This window comes from Canis lupus, chromosome 19 (genome assembly GCF_048164855.1).
Source record: "Canis lupus baileyi chromosome 19, mCanLup2.hap1, whole genome shotgun sequence".
In the NCBI taxonomy this organism is placed as follows: Eukaryota; Metazoa; Chordata; class Mammalia; order Carnivora; family Canidae; genus Canis; species Canis lupus.
This window is the reverse complement of record NC_132856.1, coordinates 34,495,531-34,513,681: the sequence shown is the minus strand read 5'-3', so window position 1 is coordinate 34,513,681 and position 18,151 is coordinate 34,495,531. Positions and strand designations below refer to the sequence as shown.

The 18,151-nt window shown below is 39.7% G+C and overlaps 1 protein-coding gene across 4 annotated transcripts in view; it reads right to left on the bottom strand.

The window, feature by feature from the left end:
- The window catches only part of DNAH12 (dynein axonemal heavy chain 12), a 203,784-nt gene extending 191,816 nt beyond the window's left edge, over positions 1-11,968 (bottom strand). For 3 of the 4 annotated variants that reach the window (XR_012011905.1, XM_072785758.1, XM_072785759.1), the window contains exons 1-4: positions 11,803-11,960; positions 10,925-11,103; positions 2,094-2,175; positions 1,864-1,890 (exon numbers count right to left, since the gene is read on the bottom strand). Coding sequence is in view for 3 of the 4 variants with exons in the window: in XM_072785758.1 (XP_072641859.1) it covers positions 1,864-1,890; positions 2,094-2,175; positions 10,925-11,094 (279 nt within the window). In the remaining variant the exon portion in view is untranslated. Of the gene's footprint in view, positions 1-1,863; positions 1,891-2,093; positions 2,176-10,924; positions 11,104-11,802 lie in introns of all 4 variants that reach the window. The other variant, XM_072785760.1, reaches the window with a different exon arrangement.
- Between the last annotated feature and the right edge of the window lie 6,183 nt (positions 11,969-18,151).

The window sequence follows — 18,151 nt, the reverse complement described above, 5'->3', positions numbered from 1 at the left end:
CACCGTACACTTAAAAATGGTTAAGATGGTAAATTTTATGTTGTGTGTATTTTACTAGATTCCAATTTAAGAGAAAATAAGACCAAAACCCAATAGAAAAATGGGCAGAAAATATGAACCAACATTTTGCAATAAAAATATTATAAAAATGGTCCTTAACTCTGATAAATATTTAATCCTACTCATAATTAAGAAAAGCATATTTAAACCATTCTGAGATACCATATGTCACCTGAAGAAGTAAAAAACATGACCCCCACATTCTATGGTGAGACTATGGGGAAGAAGTACTCCCACATATTACAAGTAGGAATGCGTATTGGCATTATCTTTTTGGAGAGAAATTTTGTAAGAGCTACCAAAACTGCACATTGACCTAGCAGGCCAAGAGCACCTGGGTGGCTCAGTGTTGAGCCTCTGGCTCAAGTTGTGATCCCAGGGTTCAGGGTCCAGGATCAAGTCCAGCATCAGGCTCCCTGCAGGAAGTCTGCTTCTCCCTTTGCCTATGTCTCTGCCTCTCTCTGTGTGTCTCTATAAATAAATAAATAAAATCTTTTTTAAAAATGCCTTGGATTGGGATCCCTGGGTGGCGCAGCGGTTTAGCGCCTGCCTTTGGCCCAGGGCGCGATCCTGGAGACCTGGGATCGAATCCCACGTCAGGCTCCCGGTGCATGGAGCCTGCTTCTCCTTCTGCCTGTGTCTCTGCCTCTCTCTCTCTCTCACTGTGTGCCTATCATAAATAAATAAAAATTAAAAAAATGTTTAAAAAAAATGCCTTGGATTTGGCATTAGTGGTCACTGGTGAATTAATGATGAAGAAGTGGAGTTCCTACATGCCAGATTACCAAAAGCAGTGGGCTCAGGAGTGAATGACTGTTTCATGCCTGGTTATGTATTTTAGATTGTAAGACACTAGTAGGCAAGAATTGTGGATGAAGAGTGAGTGAGGATGCTAAGCACATACACACAAAAATGCCTTGCAATTCACCTGGTCTCATGAGAAACACTTATGAATGTTTTGTATTAGTTCTTATATCTAGTAAAGAGCAAATATACACAGCCAAAGTCTTCAGAAAAGTTGGGAGGGTAGAAGGCAAAGAAGAGGAAAGAAGGAAAGGAGGAAAGAAGGAAAGAAGGAAGGAAGGAAAGAAGGAAGGAGGGAAGGAGAAGGGAAAGGAAGGGAAGGGAAGGGAAGGGAGAAAAGAGAAGAGAGAAGAGAAGGAAACTTGGAGTAGCTAAAATTAGATTCTCCCACAGATCCTCAATACAGGGATGTGTCCTGAGCCCTCTATCTCCAAAGGGAAGTTGAAGAGACTTGGAAAGTACTCTTGTCTGGGAACATGCTGTATGAATTTCTGTTTTGTGGGGCCAGCTCCATAGGTTTCCTTATGCTTTGCTGTGCAATAAATGTTGTGCTCTCATCTTCCGACCAATCACACCACATGCTCACGTTGTCATCCATGCAGTCAGCGCCATTTTTAAAAAATCAAGCATCTAGCATGTGGCTAGCACCCTATAGATTCTCAGTAAGTAATCATTATTACACCAATACTAGAACAGTGAAAAGGGAAATGCATTTCCTTTATAATTGCAACTTTAAAACATTTTTTCCAGTTTCTGGAATAAGAACTAAAACCTTTACAACTAATCTTCAGATAATAAATGGCAACAAAAATAGAACTCTTAAAACCCATATTGTCATCCATGGAATGCTTATTCCTTTGGCTAATAAAAATGAAAATCTTAGTTCTAAATTTCTTCTTCTAGAATGGGTCTTATTAGCAGGTTGTCTTAGAAGGAACTACTTTGTAATAATTTCTTTGAACATTTTCAAAACAAGAAATATAAAAAAATTGAACTCACTCCTTTCTTTTTAATTTCACTGGTCATCTGTCAAAAGCAAACAAATAAGACATAATTAAATCAAGGAGGAAAAATTTTTAAAATAAGCGATGTAAATGTATGTATTATGTGTATTATTCTCTTAAAAATACTAGTTATATGGAGATCAACTTAAGATAATTAGAAATTAAAAGTGTAGAAGGATAAAAAAAGACTCTGTTTCTCTTTTCAAAGAGACAACATAAACTTACAGTTGGAGGATAATCTGGCTCTGGTGTTGGAGGTGTTCTTTTATCCAGTGCTCTGTCTAAACTTCTTTTGGCTCCATCAATTCTGGATTATGGTTTTAAAAATAGTTTATAGTTACAAACTATTTATAGTTATAAAAAATGTCTACCTCTCTTGAAGACATTAGGATATATTATTAAAATATGGGATCCCTGGGTGGCGCAGCGGTTTAGCGCCTGCCTTTGGCCCAGGGCACGATCCTGGAGACCCGGGATCGAGTCCCACGTCGGGCTCCCGGCCCATGGAGCCTGCTTCTCCCTCTGCCTATGTTTCTGCCTCTCTCTCTCTGTGACTATCATAAATAAATAAAAATTAAAAATAAAATAAAATAAAATATTACAATTTGGGGGTGCCTGGCTGAGTCTTGACCTTGGGGTTATAAGTTCAAGTCCCACATTGGGGGTAGAGTTTACTTAAATAATAACAATAATAAAATATTACAATTTGAACATCTTTTCAATTATACTTATGGAAGAGATACTCAAGACTTCTTTATCTTACTGAATTTTCTATAAGAAACAAATTCCAATAGTCATTATCAATGAGACTTAAATTTTCTCTTTTTTTTTTTTAAGATTTTATATATTTATTCATGAGAGACACAGATAGAAAAGCAGAGACATGGAGGGAGAAGCAGCCTCCTTGCAGAGAGCCCAATGCAGGACAGGATCCCCAGACCTGGGATCATGCCCTGAGTCAAAGGCAGACGCTCAATTGCTGAGACACCCAGGTGTCCCAAGAGTTTAATTTTCAAATTATTCATGTGTACTGTAAATGAATGAGACTAAAAATAAAAATCAAATTTTTTTCAATTCAAACTTACAAATTTTAATTTAATCCTGATGCCTAGTAGGCCCTCATATGTATTGTCCCCATTCAAAAGCCACCTTGTCAGAGAAGGCTTAGCTTACCCTCCCCCCTTTTTTTTAAAGACACATTTATTCAGCATCATGATCAGACTATTACATTTAGCAATCAACAGCATGGGTGCAAAAAAAAAAAAAAAACTACATTAAAACCCTTTGTTGGAATGCTTTACACTTTCCACATAACAGAAACTAAAATAACCTGTTATACAATTAGTCACAAATACAGTCCTCGAGTTTTTTGCCCATACACATGAGTATTGTCTAAAACATGTCTTCTTTGTAGCAGCTAGGCCCTGCCACCACTGTGCTTGGCTGAGTTCACAAATCTGTTGTAACCTGTAGCTTCCCTGTCACTTCTCTGGCTCTTCCCTCCTGCGAAGCTTTGTTTCCTGGCAGTAATTGAAACCTTCTACCACTGCCATAGCTGCTGCTGCTGCTGGAACCGCCATAGCCACCTTGGTTTCATGGTTTGGCAAAGTATTGGCCTCCACCACCATAGGGGCCAGAGCTTCTGCCTCCAAAATTTCCTCCTTTCATGGGTCCAAAATTTGAGGATTGATTGTTTCAATTGCCAAAATCGTTATAGCTTCCACCACCTCCAAAGTTGCTTCCATCATTACCAAATGTGTTATGGCCATCCCCACTGCCACCATATCCACCACCACCTCGACTGCCACTGAAGCCACCTCGACCACTGAAGTTCCCTCCACGACAAAGTTGTCATTCCCACCAAAACCACCTCCACGACCACCACCAAAGTTTCCAGAACCACTTCGGCCTCTTTGGCTGGACGAAGCACTAGCCATCTCTTGCTTCCATAGGGCTTTCCTTACTTCACAGTTGTGGCCATTCACAGGATGGTATTTTTGAATGACAATCTTGTCTACAGAGTCGTGGTCGTCAAAGGTCACAAAAGCAAAACCTCTCTTTTTGCCACTGCCTCGGTCAGTCATGATCTCAATCACTTCAATTTTCTCATACTGTTCAAAATAATCTCTTAGATGATGTTCTTCAGTGTCTTCTTTAATGCCACCGACAAAAATCTTTTTCTCAGTTAAGTGGGCAGCAGGTCTTTGAGAATCTTCTCTTGAGCTAGCCCTCTTTGCTTCCACAACTCTTCCATCCACCTTGGGTGGCCTTGCATTCATGGTTGCATCCACCTCCTCCACGGTGACATTCGTGACAAACCCAAAGCCTCTGGAGCACTTGGTGTTCGGATCTCTCATTACCACACGGTCCGTAAGCATTCTCCATTGCTCAAAATGGTTCCTCAGACTCTCATCGGTTGTTTCGAAGCTCAAACCTCCGATGAAGAGCTTCTGCAACTGCTCGGGCTCTTTGGGAGACCCTGACTTAGACATGACGGGGGTGGGAGGGGAGACTTTAACGATGCTTACTCGGGGCGTCCAGGCCCCCCCCCTTTTTTAAGACTTTATTTGTTTATTCATGAGAGACAGAGAGAGAGAGAGAGGCAGAGACACAGGCAGAGGGAGAAGCAGGCTCCATACAGGAAGCCCGATGTGGGTCTTGATTCCAGGACTCCAGGATCACGCCCTGAGCCAAAGGCAGACAGATGCTCAACCACTGAGCCACCCAGGCATTCCCCTTTGCTTACCCCTTATATTAAGTAGCACTTCCTTCACTCTCCAACCTTTTTGTCCTTACTTACCCTGCTTCATAGAATTTACCATCATTTGACATATTACATGTTGTAGACTATTTTATTCATTGCCTTGCCCCTAATGCTCAGAACAGTACTTGGTCACATAGTAGGTACTTGATAAATAGTTTGAACAGAGGGTGGCCTGGGTGGCTCAGTGGGTTAAGCATTTGCCTTTGGCTCAGGTCATGATCCCAGGGTCTTGGGATAGAGCCCCATGTCAGCAGGTTCTCTATTCAGTGGGGAGTCCGCTTCTCTTTCTGTTCCTCCCCCTGCTTATGTTCTCTCTCTCTCTCTCTTTCTCTCTCTCAAATAAATAAATAAAATCTTTTAAAACATTTTTTTAACAATTTGAACATAGGAATTTATCATCCATAAAATAAAGTTATGTCATCTAATCCATCTGTCACATATTTATTGAAAATTTATTGAATGCTCATATTACGCAAGCATTCTACTAGGTTTGGTATTTTTTTAAAGATTTTATTTATTCATTCATGAGAGACGCAGAGAGAGAGAGGCAAAGACATAGGCAGAGGGAGAAGCAGGCTCCCCATGGGGAACCCAATGTGGGACTCGATCCCAGGACCCCAGGATCATACCCTAAGCCGAAGACATTCAACCACTGAACCATGCAAGCATCCCCTCTAGGTTTTATTAAAAATATAACAGCAACAAACCTCAAGGAATTGATAAGCTGAAAGGGTGAGGAGATAAAAACAGGTACCATATGCCTTTTATGGGACCCTGATGGTTCAGAGGAAGGAACAAGTTCACTTCGACCTGGAGGTGTCTATAAAGGCTACATGAAAAAGTTAGCATTTACGATGAGTTTAAATAGAGGAGGGGATTTCAGGTGAAGATGTAGTTTTCCTGGGTAGATAGATCTGAACAAACAAGACTCTCCTAAGGAACAGGAAGTCAAGGAAATGATCAAAGGAAAAAATAAGGAGTAGTAGGGAATTGTCCAATATGCTCATTGGTTATGGGACCAAATGGAAATTAATTTGGAGAAATAGACTGGAATATCCAACTAAGGGCCTCAAAGAGCAGGGCTGTTTTTTTTTTTTTTAATTCAATAACAATGGAGAATTGCTGAGAGTTTTTGAGCATGGAAACATTTGTAGGAAGATAAATCCATCAGTTTGCAAAGGTACACTGGGGGAGATGGCCAAAGCAGAGAGTATACAAGGAAAAGAAGAGACCTGAAAAGGAAGATTGGAGGATGCCAACCTTGACAAGAATAAGAAAAAAACACAATTGAAGGAGGAAAAAGAGATGTGGTCAGAGAGGCAGGAGAACCAAAAGAAATGTAAAAGAAAAGATGGCCACCAAAACCATAAAAGCATAGATGGTTAAGTTCCAGAGAGACAAAGGCCATGTCTGTTTTGCTCACTGCTCTAACTACAATACTTAGTGTCCATCAAGGTCCATAAATACCTATGGATTTGGAAAAAAATCTTGTGTATCTAATTCAGTACCTTATTTGATGCATGAATACTCTCAAAAATATCAAGTTGTACCCAGAGATGAGTAAGGGGGATGACATTCATCACTTTCTGAGGTAGACCAATTTACTGTCAGCTAACTATATTCTTGGTTTTTTTTTTAAGATTTTATTTATTTATTTGAGGGAGAGAGAGAGATATAGCGAGAGAGAGCACAAACAGATGGGGAGAGGGAGAAGCAAGTTCCCTGCTGAGCAGGGAGCCCAATGCGGGACTCAATCCCATGACCCCAGGATCATGATTCAAGGGCAGATGCTTAACCAACTAAGCCACCCAGGTGCCCTGGCCTATATCCTTAGAAACAGAATTTTTATATTGAGTTATATCCTTATAACTTTTGTTCTCTAGAGCTATATACAAAAAGTCATATTCTTTTTCTGTTACCCTTCTGAAACTTAATGATACCTATCCAGTTCTTTCAACTATTTGTCAATAAAAGTTACCACTTGTGGTGAGCTTATTATGTTTTAGGCATTGACTTAAGACCTTAAGTGCATAGATCTCATTTAACTCCCACAAAAATCCTGACAATAGCACTATTCTTATCTCCATCTTACAGACAGAAAGATGAAGATAAGCAAAGTTACTTAACTTGCCAAATTCATGCATGGCTGATAAGCTGCAGAGACAGGATATGAACTCAGGGCAGTCTGATGCCAGTCTATACTCTTACCCATTAAGCAGATCAGCCTCCTTCAAATGAGATAGTTTTTCAAAATTCCTCTCTCTTCCATGCCTATTATGGTTTATCAACATACCTCTTAAAGTGTGACCCTAGAACACCAGATGTTGTTTAATCAGTGCAGAGCGAAAATTTTCTATCATGCATTCTAGACACTTTACATTTATCAAAGCAGTCTAACATGAAACTCGATTTTTTTTTAAGTAGGCTCTAAGCCCAATGTGGAGCTTGAACTCTTGACCACAAGATCAAACGTCCCAAGCTCTATTGAGCCAGCCAGGCACACCTGAATTAGCTTTGAGTAGTCTAATTTCCATGTTGACTCTTATTGAGCCTGACTAAAATTCCAAATGCTTTTTCACATAAAGTAGAAAATGTGACTGGAATATCCTCCTTCCTTTTTTCTTTATGAATCATCAAGGCCCCAGCCAGACTTCCTTTCATCTGTCATTATTTCCCTGAATAGCCTAGCTCTCACTGATCCACACTTTCAAGGAATTTGCCTCATACTTTGGTATGCTAGTATGGTAGTATAGTATGCTAGCTACAGCCGACTTGCACTGTAATTATCCCAACAAAAATATGCTTGACCTCCTTGAGCTCTTTATATATAAAGCTACCCTTTAAGATAGCAACAATTTCCTGGAGTGTGTTTTCTCCTACCGGTTATAAATAAAAAGAGCTGGGAAGAATATAAAAGTGAACCTTTTTGTTCTCTGTTTTTGCTTTGTGTGTTGACAGTCAAAAACAAATAAACAAAAATTGTATAATTTCAAAGCAACTGTGTGAGAGACCACATGAAGTGAAGGAGAGAAAGGTTGGTCTGAATCAAGAAGGAGATAGTGGTCAAGGAAGAAGTGACTCATTCCTGGGACTCCAGAAGCTACAAAATAATTTTTTTTTCCTCAACCAACTGTTCCCAGGCACTGGTCACAGAAGGGGCCCAGTTCTGCCCAGGACACCTTACATCCTACCTCAGTCCTGGAGCTCTCTCTATTAACAGACTTTGAAACAGGGAAATCTACATTCCTATTGCCTAATAGGTAGATCAGTAAGACCAGAGAATCACAAAATCCACAGTCATCCAGAAAAATGTGTTTCTGGTATAAAAATCTTTCATCGCAAATGCATTTATCCTAAATAAACACATGGCAATTCTAATCTCAGTATTAGAGATTAATGCTTCAGGTAATTCTGAGACTATTTTTTATTAAGCACCCAAATGAGAGAGGTACTACTTAAACATCTGTAGAAAGCACAAGAGTTAGGTTCCTCTTTAAAAAGTTCCTTTATTCACTCATTCAATTCACCAACAGTAACATGCCAGATACTGTGCTTTGTGTTGAGATCTGCCCTTACCTATGCCAAAGTTAGTGGAAGAGAATAGCAACAAAGACACAATAATATACCATGTTGTTGAGAAAGTCACACTTCCTCGATCTATTTGCTGATTGACCCTTCTGTACCCAACATCTAAATATTATCATTTCTGGGGCGCCTGTGTGGCTTAGTCAGTTGGGCATTTGACTCTTGATTTCAGCCCAGGTCACGAGCTCAGGGTTGTGGGATCAAGCCCTGCATCGGACACCAAATTCAGCTTGAAGTCTCCTTGTCCCTCTCTCTCTGCTCCTCCTCTCTCTCTCTCTCTCTCTCATTCATAAATAAAATCTTTAAAAAATAAATAATTATAATTCCTAAAGGCTTAGTCCTGAGCTATCTTCTCCTCTCAATTTTTACCATCTCTAGGTGATTTGAACTATTCCTCATAGCTTTAACAATTGTCCACATTCTGCTGACTCCCAAATTTGTATCTTTAGCCTAAACCTCTTCTCTTATATATTCAGCTGCCTACTTAACATATTTCCCCTTAGATGTCAGATAAGTACCTAACCTTCAAAACTTACCTCCCCCATCTCCTGGACTTCTGATTGTCTATAGACCCTACCATTCACCTTGTTACCAAAGCCAATCCAATAGCAAGTCCTACTGATTCTGGATCCAAACCTATCCCTTGGGCAGCCCCGATGGCGCAGCGGTTTGGCACCTCCTGCAGCCTGGGGTGTGATCCTGGAGACCCGGAATCAAGTCCCACATTGGGCTTCCTGCATGGAGCCTGCTTCTCCCTCTGCCTGTGTCTCTGCCTTTCTCTCTCTCTCTCTCTCTGAATAAATAAATAAATCTTAAAAAAAAAAAAAAAGACAAACCTATCCCCTATAAATCTAATTCTCTCCTCCTCCACTGTCTCCAGACTTATTCAAGCCACTGAAAGCTCTCACCTATGTTACTACAAAATCATCCTACCTGGTCTCCTTGTTTCCCTCTACTCTTGCCCTCTTCCTTCCACTTCAGTCTATTCTTAATAGCCAGAGTGATATTTTTAAATGTAAGTTGAATTTCATGTCATGTCCTAGTTTAAAACATTTTGTTGGCCTTCATTGTACTTAAAGTGGAACCTGGATTCATTATCATGTCTTAAAAAGCCATTCACACTCTGCCCTTCATTAGCATGGCTTAAAAACCCTTTCACTCTCACTTTCTGTCCACCTTCACCTGATACACCACTCTTCCCCAGGCTCCACTGGCCTTTGTCAGCTCCTAGAACACACAAAAGCATTCATATTCAGGGCTTTCAACACTTGTTATCCCCTTTGCTAGAGAGCTATTCCCATGTTTATTTAAATTAAAACTTCTTACTCTTTTTTTTTTTTTAAGATTTTATTTATTTATTTATTTATTTGACCTAGAGAAAGAGGGAATGCATTCAAGCAGGGGGAATGGCAGAAGGAGAGAGAGAAGCAGGCTCCCCACTGAACAGGGAGCCCAACCCAGGGCTCAATCCCAGGACTCCAGGATCAAGACCTGAGCCAAAAGCAGATGTTTAACTGACTAAACCACCCCTACACTTCAGCTTCTTACTCTTTAGATTTCTACTTAAATATCATCTCCATAGGATTTTCCTGTGATGTTGCTTGAGACAACTTCCCCATCACTCTCTACCCCACAATCTTATATCATCATAGTATCCATCACTACTAAAAGGCTAACATACTCTTTTTGATTATTTGTTTTTAAATGTCCACTATCTGTCTTTCCTACCAGAATATAAAGACACAATCCCTTCTGTTGTAATCTCTTTGGTCTCCCTAGTAACAAGTACAGTGTCTGTTTAACAGTTGGTAGGTAATATTGCTAAATAAACTGATGTAAGAGAAATATAAGGAAAAAGCTAAAGCTGTGCGAAGGGGATTAGGAGAAGACTTTCTAGAGAAGGTGATCCAAAAACTAAGCCTTGAAGAACTAGTATAAATATTCAGGCAGACAAATACTTTCAAGTGAAGGAAACTACAGGCAGTAATTATGAAATTTATCTTTCACCAAACTGTGAAAAATAGAATATATTCATGGAACTGCAAGTAGTTCAACATAACAATGTGAGATTATGAAAGGTTGTGGAGTAAAAACAATATGTAATTCCTAAGGCATTTCTTTAATCTCTAAGTATACTAAAACATTGAGTAAACCTACATTTATAAAATAGAGGTAAGAGGAGCACCTGGGTGGCTCAGTGGTTGAGCATCTGCTTTTGGCTCAAGGCACAATCCCAGGGTCCTAGGATTGAGTCCTGCATCAGGGTTCCCACAGGGAGCCTGCTTCTCCCTCTGCCTACGTCTCTGCCTCTCACTCTCTCTCTGTGTCACTGATGAATAAATAAATAAAATCTTTTTCAAAAATAGAGATAAGAATAGTACCCATCATAGAGGGTAGTTGTGAGAAGTACAGGTGAAGTGATAAAAACAATGCTTAGAGTAAGCAGTGATTAGCATAAGCACTATATTAACTATAGATATAGTGACATATATAGACATATATATCTATATATATAGTGATATATAACATATATATAGTGATATGTAACATTTATTAAGGTGATTACTTTTTTTGTTTCCCTAATTGAACTTGAAAATGGTATTTCGCCCATGAACAACCTACATAGTTAAAGCTTTTTCATGAGACTATGAACACTAATCATTTCAGTTCAACTCCATAAAAGATTTATTTCCAATATGCTACTTACACTAACTGATTAATTGTCTTCTGCTGCTCCTTAGATCTTCTGTAATTCAGCAATTTACTTTGTGCTGATGTGTCAACACCTATGTCTTCAGGGGGGCACACAATGGGAGGTAACTTCAAGTTCAGAGCCTCCTTTTCTGCTGTGATGGCAGCTTTGTTTGGATCTGACATGTTGATCTCCTGAAGATTAAAATATTTTATACTATGAGGAGAAAAAGCCCATAAAACCCTTATTGTAAATGTAAGCCTCAATATACTTATAACATATCTTAGCTATCAGTACCAAAAATTCCAGATTTTTTAGATCTTCTTCCCAAGTATGATATTAGTCTAAAGAATGACAGTTGAGGTTTGGGCAGGGATTCTTGTTACAAGTCTACATCCCACTTGCTTTGAAGAAATGAAACCAGTCACTTCCCAGTTAGGGTTTCAGTTTTCCCATGGATGAAGTTAAGGAACTGGATTAGATGCCCTCTAAATACCCCTACAAGTCCTAAAATTCTGGGTTCACATTTTTTCCTTAAAATCCAAACCACCACTACCACCACAACAATAAAATCCAGTTGTTGAGGTATAACCCTGCTCCCAAAAAAGCTGATGTTTGACACCATTAACACTTTTAAACACCAATATTGTACCTTAGTCTTGCTACCTTCCTAGGAAGTGATACAATGATCAAGCAAAAAATAGGCATACTTTTTTGCATAGAAAGTCTAAAATGTCATGTAAATGGTAACTGTGATACCAACTGCGTTCGTCGCGGAAGCCCGCAGAAATTGGGAGAGTCTTGCCTTGAAAAAGAGTATTTCTGCCGGCACCCAGTTAGAGATCTCCGACTCTGGGAGAGGAGTGAGAAAAAAACTGAAGTCAAGGAAGTACCTATCTGATTGCTTTTCACTACTCCGGCTGCGCAGAGAGGGAAAGGTTCAGTTAGCTTCTCCTCTGGCGAAAGGAAGAAGGGACACGAGGGGTGAAACCTCGGGAATCCCACCGCTCCCGACGAGCTGGGCAGTCCGCCTGCCGTGTATAAACAAAGTTGTCGCCATGGAAACCGTCCCGGTAGCGGCTGGAGAGACCCGGTAGAGGTTGCCTGGAGGCAGTTGCTGAGCTGCGAGCGGCCGATTAGGATTACCTGTCACAGTAACTCATTACTCAATTCAGTACTAATCCATTAGGAACGGAGGGTGGAGGAATGAGGTTTTTGTTTTGTTTTGTTTTTAACCTAACTGCTTTCCCTTAGAAGAAGTCCAGGGAATCCGGATCTTCAAGTTATGGAAAACTGCAATATTGGAAACTTGGATGAGTTGGAAAATAGATTTATGTAAACGCTCTCAGAGGAGGATAAAGTCTTCAAATGTTCCCATGGTGACTTCCCTGTAAATAATCAGCAACATAATTTTTCCTTCTTTCTTTTTTTTAAATTTATTTATTCATGATAGAGAGCGAGAGAGGCAGAGACACAGGAGAAAGGAGAAGCAGGCTCCATGCCGGGAGCCCGACGTGGGACTCGATCCCGGGACTCCAGAATTGCCCCCTGGGCCAAAGGCTGGCGCTAAACCGCTGAGCCACCCAGGGATTCCCTCTTCTTTCTATATTTGGTATTTGTTTATATAGTACTTTTCCTTCAGGAAATCCTTGGCAAAAAAGGTTAAGGTGTGTCAATTTACAGGTATGCTCAGAGACAGAAATGTGAAACTGCTTTGAGAGGCTGTACAATGGGTACTCCATCTAAACTATGATAGCCTACACAAATATCATGTGCATAAATAAAATTGAGGATGAGTAAGTCCTGGTGGTGTATTGATGGTATATTCATTCAACAAATATTTGAGCAATTTGACATAGAGTGCCAGTCATCATGGAAAGAATTTTTTTTAATTTTTTAAATTTATTTATGATAGTCAGACAGAGAGAGAGAGAGAGGCAGAGACACAGGCAGAGGGAGAAGCAGGCTCCATGCACCGGGAGCCCGACGTGGGATTCGATCCCGGGTCTCCAGGATTGCGCCCTGGGCCAAAGGCAGGCGCTAAACCACTGCGCCACCCAGGGATCCCTATAAACTGGATTTAAGGGAAGACAGAAGTCTTTTGTATCATACCCACAACCTCTCACAGTTCAGTTATTCAGTTAAACACTAATCTGGTGCTGCAATAAAGAGATTTTGTAAATGCAATTCAAATCCTAGTAAATTGATGTTAAAGTAGGGAGAGTATCTGGGTGGGACTGACTCAATCAGTGGAAATCCTTTTAAAGAAAAGGTTTAGGCACGCACTGAGTCAGACTCTAAACAGCTGATAGGTTTATAATTGCTCTCATCTCTGGATCTTCCCTTTCTGACAGCCTGCCCTAAGATCTTGGACTTGCTTAGCCAGTTCCCACAACTACATAAGCTAATTCCTTGTAATAATTTTAAATATATATACATTTATATTAGCTTATATATATATATCAGTACATACATCTGGATAAATATAGGGGATATGTATAATCTACTGGTTCTGCTTGCCTCATTAAACCCTAATAACAATGTATATCTTTTATTTTTATTTATTTTTTGTATATCTTTTTTAAATAGCTTTATATAGGTATAATTTAGGTACTAAAAATTTTTACCATTTTAAATTCTATAATTCAATGATTTCTTTAGTAAATATAGAAAATTATACAACCATTACCAAGATCCAGATCTAAAACATTTCAATCACTTCAAGAAGTTCCCTAGGGCTATATGCAGTGAATCCCCACTCTCACTCCCAGCCCCAAGCAACCACTGGTTTGCTTTTGGCCTCTATAGGTTTGTTAAGTTCTGAAAATTTCATATAAATGGAATAAAAAAGTATGTAGTCTTTTGTATGTTGTGCCCAAGATTCCGAATCCAAGAAACCACCAAGGAGCCAACACCGATGCAAGCGCATGAGGGTTTATTAGCAAGCTCGAGCTTGGGTCCAAGTATACCCAACACAGCAGAGCAGGGACTTGGACCCCGAAGTGGGTTACAGCTGGGTTTTTTATAGGCTGGTCTAGGGGATTTTCAGAAGGGGTGGAGAAATTTCTCAAGTTCTATTTACATTCTGATATGGGGCTTTCAAGGGCATTGAGCTCTTTTCTCATTCTAATATGGGACTTTCTACCATGGGCGTGGGCTCCGTTGTCCTTGTGATATGGGATTCCCTGCCAAGGACATTCTGCAGTTTTTCCCGTAGTAAAGTTCAGCTCTTATTCACAGGGGCCTAAGATGGCTGTACTTGTGCTAATGCTAAACTTTAGGTGGGATGGCCTTAATATTTCTCGGCCTCCACATTGTATTTGGCTTCTTCCACTTAATAACACGTTTGAGGTTCACCCATGTGAGGTATGTAACAGAAGTTCATTTTTATTGAATAGTCTTCCATTATATGGATATATCATATTTGGTTTATCCATTCACCAGTTGACAGATTGCTTCCAGTTTGGGGCTATTATGAATAACCCTGACATGAACATTCATGTACGGGTGTTAGGATGAACATACATTTCTATTTCTCATCCATAGAAACCTAGAATGGAATTACTGGGTTGAATGGTAAGTCTATGTTTAACCTTTTAAGAACTGTCAAACTGTTAAAACTGTTTTCCAAAGTGGCTGAAAGATTTTATATTCTTACCAGCAACATATAAGGGTTCCAACTTCCCTGTGTGTTTGCCAACACTTGGTATTGTGTATCTTTTTTATTACAGCCATTCTAGTGGACATATAGTAGTATCTCATTGTGTTTTTAATTTGCATTTCCCTAAATACTAATGATGCTGAACACCTTTTGTTTTAGGATTTTTTTTCTCCGTTGGCACCCATGGTTCTTGGTCACACCTAAGAATGAAGAGGTAAACCAGACAGAGTGGTAGGCAGCAAAGCAAGGTTTATTGAATGATAGTACAAAAACTGAAAGAGAGGGGACCCCAGAGGGTTGCCACCAGAGTTTCTAAGTCTAGGGTTTTGTTTTTTTTTTAAGATTTCATTTATTTATTCATGAGAGACACAGAGAGAGAAAGGCAGAGACACAGGCAGAGGGAGACGCAGGCCCCATGCAGGGAGCCCGACGTGGAACTGGATTCCGGGTCTCCAGGATCACACCCTGGGCTGCAGGCGGCTCTAAACCGCTGTGCCACCGGGGCTGCAGTCTAGGGGTTTTTATGGGCTTGTTAGTAGGCTGTTTTATTTTATTTTTTTAAAGATTTTATTTATTCATCCATGAGAGACACAGAGAGAGAGAGAAGGAGGCAGAGACACAGGCAGAGGGAGAAGCAGGCTCCACGCGGGAGCCGGGTGTGGGACTTGATCCCAGAACTCCAGGATCACACCCCAGGCCAAAGGCAGGCACTAAACTGCTGAGCCCACCCAGGGATCCCCAAGCAGGCTATTTTAATCTGATTAACCCTTCCCGTGCCTGTCATCCTATCAGGTTTTTGTCACCTATCTATCACATGGAAAAGGGTGGAGGGCTCCATCCAGGGTGGTGTAAAATCCTTTTAAGGATGGTTTCCTCTTAGGGCAGGGGACGGGGAGTGGAGGTTGAGGGGCTTGTACCTGCCTGCCTTCCAACTATCTTTCATCATTTTCATGTGCTTATTATCCACTAATGTATCTTTTTTTAAAATAATTTTTAAAGATTTTATTTATTTATTCATGAGAGACACAGAGAGAGAGAGAGAGGCAGACACACAGGCAGAGGGAGAAGCAGGCTCCATGCAGGGAGCCCGACGTGGGACTTGATCCTGGGTCTCCAGGATCAGGCCCTGGGCTGACGGTGGCACTAAACCACTGAGTCACCCGGGCTGCCCCTAATGTATCTTTTTTTGATAAAATGTTTATTCAAATCTTTTTTCCATTTTTAAATTGGATTATTTAACTTTTTATAGTTATGAGTTTTTTATAATTTGCAAACACATTCTCTTGATGTACAGCTTTTCATTTTCTTTTTTTTTTTTTTTTTTTTTTAGCTTTTCATTTTCTTAATGGTGCCTTTTGAAGAGCAAAAGTCTTCAATTTTTTTGAAGATTTATTTTATTAGAGAGAGAGAGAAGAGGGGGTCAGAGAGAGATGGAGAATCCAGCCGATTCTGCCCTGAGCAAGGAGCCCAATGTGGGGCTCCAGTCCAGGACCCTGGAATCATGACCTGAGCTGAAAGTCAGTCGGTTGCTTAACTGACTGAGCCACTCAGGTGCCTCCAAAAGTCTTCAATATTTATAAAATCAAACTTAAAAAAAATTTTTCTTTATGGGCCATGCTTTTGAGATTATTATATATGAAAGACAGATGAGGTCAAGATCTCCTGTTTTCCTCTAGCTCTAGGTTTTACATTGAGTATGTATCTAAAGGAAACAATCACTATCTGCACCCCCATGTTCACTGTAGCATTATAACAGCCAAGACATGGAAGCAACCTAAGAAAGATAAACGAATAAGCAATATGTGGTATAAATAGATATAGACATAGATATTGGAATATTATTCAGCCACAAGAAAGGAAACCCTGCTATCTGTGATAACATGGATAGACATTGAGGTCATTATGCTAAGTGAAATAAGTCATACAAAGATAATTACTGCATTACCTCACTTGTATGTAGAATCTGAAAAAAGAAACTGAACATATTGGTGGTTGCCAGAGGAGGGAGAAAAGGGTAGAAGGCAGGAGAATGAAAAGAATGGGTAAAGGTGGTCAAAAAGGTAAAAACTTCCAATTATAAGATAAAGTTCTGGGAATATAATGTACATCATGGTGAATATGGTTAACAATACTGTATTATATATTTGAAAGTTGCTAAGAGTAGATCTTAAAAATATATAACTATGGAGTGATGGATGTTAACTAAATTTTTGTGGTAATCATATGTATATACTATTAAATCATTACATCATACACTGTGGACTATTACAGTTGTAAGTGAATAATATCTCAATAAACCTGGAAAAATTGGGGCACCCGGGTAGCTCAATCGGTTAAGCGTCTGCCTTTGGCTCAGGTTATCATCCCAGGGTCCTGGAATCAAGCCCCGCAACAGGGTCCTTGCTCAGTGGGAAGCCTGCTTCTCCCTCTGCCTCTGCTTGCTGTTTCCCCTTGCTTGTGCTTTCTCTTGCTCTCTCTCTATATCAAATAAATAAATTTTAAGAACTGGAAAAATTAAAAAATGTTAAGGAAACAAAGATACTGGTTCTCTAAATAGAAAGCAAATGAAAATGATCAAATTTTGAATTTATAAGGAAGTAGCAGATTACCACGAAGTAGTATCACCCGGTACTACTCAAAATTTCTGAGCACTATCACTCAAAACTATAGTACCATGTTGACCTTAAGTAAAAAAGATAAAGGTACATTAATAATCTATACTGTTATCTACCAATGTTATTAATCAAGGTGAAGGTAATCATAAGAAACTAGTCTTCACATGCTGTTTGCAGATATACGTATAAGTAAAAAGAAAACTCCACCAACCTTAAGCTTTTGATTAAAGTTAGCTTGTGTTTCTTGATATGGACTGAGAATGGCAGAATAAAATGATTTTTATTAGCTTTGGTATCAGGGGAAGCATAGTATTGGTTCAGTCTTCTGACCTCAAATTTTAATTGTATAATGTATACAATTATAATTTAGCCTCATAAAAATAGAACTTCAAACACATGACTTATTATGTATTTTTTTTTGACATGTATTATTTTCAAATCTGTTAAAGTTCTAATCACATTTTCTGTGGGAAATTGTGACTTTCATTCACTTTCTCTTGAAAGAATTAACAAGATAGTGAAAATTTAGCTGCGGCACAAGAGTGCAAGAGCACACGGCTCTGAGGGTTCCAAACAGACCAGGTTTGACCACCCATCCCAGACAAACTCCAAAGGCAGACAGATGAGTGGTGGTCAAACAAGAAAGGAATTTATTTCACTAAGGCCAATACCAGTGGCTTCAAAGATGGTCTCTGAAGTACTGACAATACCTCTAGGTTTACACCAGGTAAATGTGGAACAAAGGTCAGGGATACATGCAGGTGGGCAGTAAAGGCCAGAAGGATCATGGTCTAGAGGTGGGGACTTGCTGGCTCAGAGCAATTCTTACTGCTTGAGGGAGTAGTTTTGGCTCCTACCACAAGATACGCCTGCAGGGTCTTTGGCCTGTGTAAAGAGATAAACTGGAAGGAAGAAATTAGGAAGTTTGAGATCAAAACAGAGGTAGTTGAAATCCTCTTTCAAAAA